The sequence below is a fragment of the Neolamprologus multifasciatus genome, chromosome 20, assembly GCF_963576455.1.
Source record: "Neolamprologus multifasciatus chromosome 20, fNeoMul1.2, whole genome shotgun sequence".
NCBI classification, from domain to species: Eukaryota; Metazoa; Chordata; class Actinopteri; order Cichliformes; family Cichlidae; genus Neolamprologus; species Neolamprologus multifasciatus.
In genome coordinates, this window is record NC_140458.1 from 32,152,029 (window position 1) to 32,161,940 (window position 9,912).

The window sequence follows — 9,912 nt, forward strand, 5'->3', positions numbered from 1 at the left end:
TATAATATTAATTAGTCAGTGTCAATTGTTGAGTTGTCCTGTTCTCATTGTATGACGAAGTATGATGTCTGTTTAGTAGCCGTTTGCATACTATGCATACTCTCTCCCTCTTCGTGTGTGTGTGTGTGTGGGGGGGGGGGGGCGCCAGAGGGGGTGTTCGCCCAGGGCGCCTAACAGGCTAGGACCGCCACTGCATGAAAGTACCTGTCAGTCAACTGTCCGGTTAAATTTGAGCCTCTGAAAATGTGGGACTTTGCATAAGAATGGCTGCAATTCCTCAACAGCTCATGCAAGGTCTTTGTAAAATCCACTGCAGTGGTGTGCAGAGGTGACGCTGCAAACAACTCTGTCTTTCTAGAGCAAATAGTGGATCTAACTGTGACCTCCTAAATCCTGCAGGTAGATGTTGGGGTGGTGGAGGGGTCAGCTGCACCGGTCACCTGCTGCAGTACTGACATGTCAAAGGGATGCTGCAGCTTAAATAGATGCCAAATTGAGAGAGTGTGTTTGGTAAATGACATGAGGAGAATGAGGTCTGTTGTGTGTATGATGCAATATGTCTGTGTTGTCTTACTAGCTCGCAGGTTTTGCTACATTTGTGGTAAAAGTCCGGCATGGGGGCAGTGTTTTGTTGAGGGATAGCAGCATCCCACCTTACTCAAAATGTCACTCCTCTTTCATCCTGTCCTACTGTTTCATTTCACCCCCTACCTACATCACACACACACACACATGTGTGTGCAAGGACACACGCAGCGGTAGAAAGCAGGAGGTACCTAGAGGGCACGAGAGAAAGGAGATGATTGATGGGGTTGCTCATGCGATTGATGCAGTTATTGATCTGGAAAAAAAAAATGTCTACAACTACAAATTCAACCAGCAACACTCAAGTTAATCTTCTTGCTGCATCTTTAATGATTTCAGTTGAGGGAGGGAGGTACACAGCAAAATCTTAACATGGAGACAAACAAAATCTTAAGAATTAAGAACAGGAGCTGCCTTTGCAGCCGAAGTACAAAAAAGAGAAACACAGAGGAACATGGAAAACATCACCACTGTACTGATGATTTACAGTACAAACAAAACTGTGTTTAATGATGTCCAGAATTCTCCCAAAGGTAAGAATATTATCTGCAGTTCACCTTCAGACCAGGTTATTTCTCTGTCCTCGCAACCAACAGATGGTCTCAGAAAGACAGCTTAAAGCATTTAATGAGATTGGTCTGGGCGATTTTGCCGCTAGAGTAATGGAAACCAGATGATTGAGCGTTGGATTGATGTACTCTCGGTATAAGGGGTTTTGTAATGACCCCAGACTGTGGGAAATATCACTGAAGTTATTACAGCATTGTATCATAAAAATAATAAAGTAATACGCCACAGAAAAAAAAACAGAGACAATCCAAAGAGATTAAACCCCCGTTCAGCAGTGCAAGTGAAATAAATCGAGTCAGTTTTAAATTATTATTTTAAAATAAATAAATTGTGTAATAGTTTTGCATTTGGAAGGTTTTAGCAGTCTGTCAGCTGGTAATAAATTATTAAAAAATAAATAAACACAGAAGAAATCTGAGCATCGTGCCTGTGATTGTATGTCACTCACTCGTCGCTGCTAAGTTTAAGGTAGGGCTTCACGTTGACGCTCTTTTTAAGAGAAGCTGATAGGGCAACCCTGCCTGAAAAACAACATGCAGCACAGTCATATCGCAAGATAGTTAAAGAACATTATGCCTTTCCCTGACAAAGAGACCTTTTTTTGTTCTGACTCCCAGCAAGCTATGAACCTTCTCCTGCGCGCCTTGTGTTTAGTGTCTTGTGATCATTGCCGTCCGTCCGGTATGAGGCAGTCCAGAATAGATGAAGGCAGCAATAGATCGGAAGTATTTAAAAAAGAAAAAGAAAGAAAGTGTTTAGCAAGAGACTTGTGCCTTGTAATTTGTCTTTGGGACGTTTGTCACTTCTCGTGTGACTTGTGCAAACAGTTTGTATTCCACCTGAGATCAGAAAAAGTATCGCCAGTGTCTTCCATCTGTCGTCCGAACGAGGCCAAAGGCAAAGCTTTCCATGTGTAAGCATCGCCACACCTCTGTGCTCTATGTAGCCACAACAAGCCCCGGTTGTTTATTGCACAAACACGAGAGCACTCACACAGCTCCCTGTGTTTACCTGTAAACAGTGCAGACATTACAGGGTAATTAGTACTGGTGTGCGAATCTGTTCATCCCGAGCCGTATTTCAGCTGTTTTAATGCTGCAGTCAGTTTTTTGTTGTTCCTTCTTTACAGCCTAAATCCTTAACGCCACCTCTATCAAAACAATTAAAGCAATTCTTTGAGTGGGGGGGGGGGGGGGGGGGGGGGGGGAGGAGGAGGAGGGGTTGCAATCACGAGTCTGCCAATGTGAGATGATTTTGGTGAGGAGGTGATAATCACAAGACTAAGAACAGATAAACACGATAATAACGTTCCTGGAAAATGGTTAAAAATACTCCGTCAGCCTGTTTATTATAAATACCAGCAGCAGTAACAGCTGTGAAATGATCCCTGTTCAGCGCGATGAATATTTTAAACTCTATATGGAGGAACATTTTTGCATTAATTCCTTGGTGTAATGAGATGTGCAAGTGGAATAAATACATGATAAAAACAGATTCTTTACTCACTAAACAAACTGGCAGTGGCAGCTACAGGAACTAAGAATCTTTTACTTAAACAAACGGGCTGTTCTGCAAACACTTTGTTGGTGCGCGTACGAGTGCCCGGGGCGGTGCGCTGTCTTTTAATGAGGAAAGTGTTTGTTGGGTAAATCGGTTATAAAGTATCTGTTTGGTTATAGAGACCAAGCAGTAAAACCTTGAACTGATTGCTCTGAATACACAATGATGAGAGAAAATTTTCAGCTCTTGATGAATTCGTTTTAAACAGTAACCAGGAGGGCGAAAATGCAGATGGCAGGACAGAGGGGATGATATGATGAAGTTGTGTGGTGCATTGTCTTTGCATATTCAGCGGGGAATCCACATTTAAATTAGAGATTTAGTAAATGAATGCATATCAAAACTAAACACTCTGCGAAAAGTTCCTTTGAATGGCTCTAACAGTGCGTAATAAAACTATGACAACAACTATGAACATTGCTTTGACAAAGTTTGCACACTTCTTATATTTATGTGACATTTGTCACCTCACTGGGCTATGATAAGCACAACAAGGGCTCGGTGTTTGTCCACTGATGTGACAGAAGCGGCCTCACACCGTATGGCTCTTAAAGCATGTAATGCTACAGTGCATCTGACTGTTGGGCTAAAAGTAAAACGAAGCACAAGATATATTGAAGTTTGTCTTTCACTAAAAAAGCTACATAACTTAAATTCTTCCAAGAAGATACCGTGTTTACAGTTCACTTTGCTTTAAAGCACTTCGTAGCATCAGCTAGAGATGTATTAATTCAACAAATTGTAAAAAATATGAATAAAACTAAATATTTATTGGCTTATTGTATGGCAGAAGAGTGAGTACATGAGTCGGCTACAGCTCTGGTACAGTTTTGAAGCAGTTCTCTGATACATGGAGCTCATTGTTCAGCTGTTGCTGCTGTATGAACTCTGAGGTTTCCTCGAGGATCTGCCCTGGGATGTGGAAGTCAGCTGGCATGTGCTGCTGAACAGCTGATTCCTGAAGATCCTCAGTCTCTGGCAACTCTAGGCTGGCTCTGCTGTGAGAGTTGCAGGGCTCCAGATTGCATCCAGTGCCCTGAAGGAACTGCAAAAAGTTTTCCTCAATAGAGGCCTCTCGGCTGGGCAGCTGCTCTCCTTCTCTGGGCCCAGCGCGCTTGAAAAGGCAAGCCAAGTGGCGGCTCAGCTCCTCGCGGATCTGACGGTTCAGGCAACCGTAGAAGAAGGGGTTGGAGGTGAAGCAGAAGTAGCCGATCCATGTCACCACATCCTCCAGCTGGGCTAATGAAGCAGGGGAGGTAGACACTACAGCCGAGTAAAGGTGGAAGGAAAAATATGGCAGCCAGCAGCAGAAGAACTGGCCTCCCACCGCCACCAGAACCACTGCAGCCTTCCCCCCACTGAAGGTCCTTTGAGGGGTGGTGCGGGAACCAGTTCCTCCGAGGCTGGCCGCCATGGTCGAATGGCTGCTCACAGACTCGGATCGTTGTCTTGGAGTGTCCATCCAAGTGGGGAGGGGGCCGTGCTGCATGGCTGCTACTCGTGCCACCTTAAACATGTTGCAGTAGACCACCAGTATGATCAGCATAGGGCACAGAAAATAGATGACAGTAAAGAAAACCATGAAGACCAGGCGTGTGATCCCGCCACCTGTCCAGTGGAGGGAGCAGTGTCTCTGAGTGGGAACGTGGAGGGAAGAAGCCCCCAGACCCTGGTTTCCCTGGAGCAGCCGGCCCAGGAGTGGAAGTACTGACATGACAACAGCTTTAATCCAGATTCCTATTAGTACCATCACCACCACCCCCACTGTCATCTTTACCTCGTGACGCATGGGGTGGACAATGTAGTAATAGCGCTCCACATTGATCGCACATATGGTGAGGATGACAGCGCTCACTAGACACACACTCAAGCAGAGGTAGCTCCGACACAGCGCTTCGTCCACCAGGATTTGATCTGACAGCATCCCCAGAGGCATCAACACCAGCGCTGCCACCAGATCCACCAGACAGAGGTGGAACACGAAGGCAAACTTACGCAGCTGCGGCGTTTTGGTGATGACAATGATCACAGCCAAGTTGCCCACCACTGCAAGCATGTTCATAATGAGCATAGCACACAGTGCCAAGGAGCGATTCACATCTATCCCACCTGGGATGCTCGGCGTGGGCGAGGTGACATTAGAGAAGTTTGGCTGCAGTGAGGGTGGAAACAGGGAGAAAGAAGTGTTCCAGGAGGGGCTCGGTGTGACAGGACGCTCCATGAGAGGATGGGATAAAGAGGAGACAGTCCGCTGAATTTCACGGGCCCATCACCCATCCTCCCCTTTCGTAGAGTATCGCTGAGAAGCTCAGGCAGTGGTTTCTGTCATGGCAGCTTGAACCCTACAGGTCCTCACCTCCATAGACCTTAGCCCAAAGCTCTGCAGATGATCAAACACGGGCGTAACAGAACTCTTAAGGAAGACGTCCTCTGTCTAACAACGCCACAAAAGATCTGAAACAAAATAGAAAGTCCAGCTCAGTCAGGTATTGCTGAAGATAAACATTTGAGACTCATCTTGCCACAATGAACGAATAAAAGGTAAAACTAGTTGCCTGAGACTAATTTAAAAGGTCAATAATATTCTATACAAACGTAAAAAGTTGACATTCCTACAAATCATGCAATGATATCACTGAGGCATCTGATTGGTCTTGTATTTATTCCACAATGTAAAATTAACCCTAAACAAAGGGCCAGATTTAAATACACTGAGGAGAACTGCTGTTTTAACTGGTGGTCACAACAAATATTACATTTGATTTATTTTCTTTTGTATAACACAGAAGATTTTCTGAAGCATCCTCTCTTGACTTTCAGTGGATGAAACGTGTGCAGTTGATAAGTGATTACAAAATTGCAAAATTATAGATTAAAAGGCAGTAGTTATAGAATTTGATCATTTGATTTTAATATCCTAAAATCCTTTTTTTGCTCTGTAACTTTTCTAATTTCAAGTTGATTAATTTTTGCTCTTCTACTTAAATGTAAACCTATCAGATTTGATCCAGTCCTGCTTGAAGCCTAGCATATAAGCATAAGTCACCATTTACTACATATTTGAGTTTTTGAATCATCAGATGTTTCTTTTCGGGGCAGCTGAAACCCCAGGGAGAAGCTAAAAGCACAGAGTAAACCGTATGCCCTCCTTAACCGACAGAAGATCTAAACTGAAATAGAAAATAATCTGCAAAACTCACAGATCACCGCTGGGTCGAAAAGATCATCAAGTGCAATCCTGACATGTAAAAGTGTTTGTTTTACTTTCTTTTTATAAAAAAGTTCTGATAGGACTTCTGAACAATTATCTACGCTGTATTTTAAGAGTAATGTATTAAATGTGTTTCTGAGTGAAAAAGTATGCATTTTAAAATTGCCTAAAAGGGATGCGAAGTAAAGAAGAGCACCTTCAGCTGTCTGTATTAGTGTTTGCTACTGGAGTAGATCCTGCACTGTTTACTGTCGCAACCTCACCTGCGCTCAACCCCACGCGCTATAAAAGCCGTGGAGCGAGCACAAAGCCTTCGGTACATTTCCATATGCTGCACAGCTGCAGGTGCAAGTTTTCCATTTCACAAGTGTGACATCCCTGCAAAGCACCTCGTCTTTTCCTGCCCACATATGCACATCGAGCACAACAGCCACCAGTCAGACACAGAAGCATAAGTAGGTGGCCTTTGCTGAATCGGTCAAAGGGAAAGAGTCACCTTCAGCTGAATTTTTTTTAAAAAAAGCAGCTCATCTGTGATGCAGAGACAAGTCCTCTGGAGGGTCTTAGTCTAATCAGCCCTGATTGCTTTATGGAAACATTTATCATCAGTGTAACTCTCCAAAGTGAAGTGGAATAAACTCTCAAAGGATCTTTAATCTTTATGAAAGTTTTATTGGCAAAACCTGGAGAAAGATTCGAGGACTCTAAACCAGCACGAGCTGTTGTGCGACGTTCAACTCACACTTGCCCAGTTTATGTTGCTTTAAGAGCTGCACAAAATTCATACAAAGCTTCAGCCTAAGGTTGTGCGAAATCTCTCTAACTGCTGACTGAAAACCATATGACCCTATCATATGCACATGACACTGTGTTTACCGTGAGCAGAAAACTAGCCTGTTGTTCAAGTGTCCTTTTTCATTACAAAGCACTTTCACTTCTCAGCAGCAACATGCAAGCGAAAAACAGGGTTTTTAAATGAGACGAGACATCTATCCTCACACGTCCTTTAATGTGGATACGTTAACGTAATGTGTGATTCGATGAGAGAATACGCTGCCCCTTGAGTCAGTTTCTACCGCCTTCAGCATCCCGTCTTTCACTTAATCACAAATCTCCCCACGTGGCGCAGGTATTCTGGAAATGCGTGTGATGACAATTCAGTGACATACCTCAATCTGGAAAGGGCTGCTTCCTCCTGTGCAGGTTCACAGTCCAGTCTGCTGAAGCATAGCCGACCTGTTTCACTCTCTCTCTCACACACACAGCAAACACACACCACGTCACAGAGAGAGAGAGAGGAAGCGAGAGCAAGAGAGAGAAGGAGAAGGGGGAAAGAGGAAAGGGGCACTCCTGTGTCTCCTCCTCACCTGGTCCCTTTCATCTCATCATCATCCTGACCACCCCCACTCCCCCTCCTCTTCCCTTCAAAAACACAACGCACACCTCCGTCCTCCTAGATCTCGCGCAGCAAGATTGGAGGTGGAGAGACAGAGCAGAAGCAGAAGGTTGAGATGGAAGGGAAAAAAAGAGTGCAGGGGCTCTGTCTCTCACACTCACACACTCTCCCCACACTCTTCCACACACACACACACGTGCTATCGCCAGCATGCGACCAAAGAAACTGCAGATTCGTGTAGCGCAGACAGGCACGCAGCGGGGGGGCACCCGCCGTCCCTCCCCTCCACTGGGTCTTAGTGCCTCACTGGCGCAAGATCCACATGGAGTTGGGGTTCTTATTTTGACTATCCTGACAGGTCACATCAGGTCCATCTGATATGCACGGGAGCATCCAAAAAATTGCATCGGAAAAATCACTTCATCCAGGATTTCTCTGATTCTCTGTCTCCTTATGCTTAGCTTATCAAAATCTCCCTCGATGCTCAATCTGGCAAAATCCCTCTCACAAAGCTGGATTATTGATTTGTAGAAAAGAAAAGAATTCCAGTGGTTAAAGTTAATGAGGTGAGATTAACAAGAGCCCAGCCCATGCAATACACACTGGTGCATTTGTTGTGGGTGTGAAGCGTTTAATGTCATCATATTATATAAATAACATTATAATTATGTTTTTAAAAATGTTTTTTAATTTTATTTATTATCATTCTGAATGCTGCTGATTGTGAGATTTTGCACAAGAAAAGCAATTAAATGGAATTAAGTGCAAGTGTTACAAAAGCAATTACAACATCAGATGTTGAATAATTAAAATGTCCGAGAGCCCAGAAAGTTTTTTCAGCAGTTTAACTTTTAACAGACGCAATGCACAAGACAAAATGGAAACTTCTGCTTAGTGAAGAGAATAAAGACATTGCTACATGCGTCTGGAAAATAAGTAATTGCTTGACTAAACTTGTGCTTGTGTATTTGTGTTTTGTTCTTTTAGATCTCACATCGGTAATATTTGCCATGTTCTTTAAACTGGAAAGTCTTTGTACTCATGTTGGGTTGAATTTGTGGGTACAGTTTAATGACCTAGTTTCATGAGCGTGCAGCGAGAAAACGATGATAAGTATCATATTTTCTCACCTTGAAATTTGTTTCAGCGGTAAACAATGTTCATGGGGACTAAGGAACAAAATGATCAACAATGCCCTGAGAGTTTCATGTATAATAGATGTGATGATAGCTATACTACTGTGATATTTTTACGAGTCGAACATAGAAGAACCTTTGTGTTTGTTAATACGCTGCTCCTCAGCTCCCCTGTGTGTGTGTGTGTGTGTGTGTGTCCTGTGACTGCGCTCGCGTCTGAGGTGTTGAATAATGACAGAAATAGCAGATACATGCTCATGTCAGCCGTACCAATGGCACTGGAGGGAAATACAATAGTTTCCATGGCAACTTTGCTTTAGCCTCTCCACCTTGCATCAACCTCAGGGCACAAACACTCACACTCTGATGCTCCCTGCATGCTCCAGTAGTGTTCGGCATGATGTGCAAGCATGTTGTGTCCGGTGATTATTCTCAGACTGCTTTTTTCCTGTACACAGATTACAGCTGCTGATCTGTTTTTTTTCTTTTGTTGTAATCTGGGATTTCATCAATAGGGGGAGCTCTCACATTTAACAAGTTATTGCAAAGGCTGAAAATATTGTTCTTTTCCTGCACATCAACCCTAATGTGCTCCATACAAGCACAGTGATTCATGCTTATAGAACAGGACTTTTATCGACCTTTATGCATCCATATAAGTTGTCGTCATTCGGCAACGCAGCTAAATGAGATAATCAATAGTTCAGGTGAATTTGTTCAGTTTCTGAGTATGATCTGAGACAAAAGGTTCACGATGTGTTTGCATGTCTGTCTCGATTGTTTGACGTAAGATGCAGCCAGGCAGTTTGCACACACACACTCACACACACACACACACACACGCACACGCACACACACACAGACATCCAGGGATAACTGGATCTTTCATAAAAGCGTTATGAAAGATCAGGAATGCACATTATTACTGAAATCAAATGGATGTAATATTAATATTACTTTCACATTATTTTATGTTCTCCCCTCCACTGTACACTCACATCCGCTTTGTAAGGTAGAACTGTTCATCTGCATGTTAACACAAATATTTAATCAGATGATCACATGGAAACAGTTCAGTGCCTTTAGGAATGATGACCACATGTTGAAGTTTAAACTGAGCATAAAAAAGTTGACTTAAGTGACTTTGAATTTGGTATTGTTGATAGTGCAAGAGGCTGCTCTGAGTGTTACTGGGTTTTTCCCACACAAACATCTCTAGGGTTTATAGAGAATGGTCAGAAGAAGAGAAAATAACCATTGAGCGGCAGTCGTCTGGGTAAAAGAGTTTGGTAGATGCCAGAGATCAGAGACGAATGACCACACTGTATATTGCTGATAGGAAAGTAACAGTGATTCAGATCATCACTCATTACAATCAAGGTGTGCAGAAGATCATCTCTGGATGCACAACATGCCAAACTCTGAGACAGATGGGATACAGCAGCAGAACTAAA

The 9,912-nt window shown here is 43.4% G+C and overlaps 1 protein-coding gene across 1 annotated transcript; it reads right to left on the reverse strand.

The window, feature by feature from the left end:
- Positions 1 to 215: 215 nt before the first annotated feature.
- Positions 216 to 7,984, reverse strand: gpr61 (G protein-coupled receptor 61). Its single transcript, XM_085147191.1, has 2 exons — positions 7,096 to 7,984; positions 216 to 5,169 (listed from the first exon to the last, which is right to left on the reverse strand). The coding sequence occupies exon 2, from the start codon at positions 4,934 to 4,936 to the stop codon at positions 3,527 to 3,529; it is 1,410 nt and encodes a 469-aa protein (XP_085003317.1). The 5' UTR covers positions 4,937 to 5,169; positions 7,096 to 7,984; the 3' UTR covers positions 216 to 3,526.
- Between the last annotated feature and the right edge of the window lie 1,928 nt (positions 7,985 to 9,912).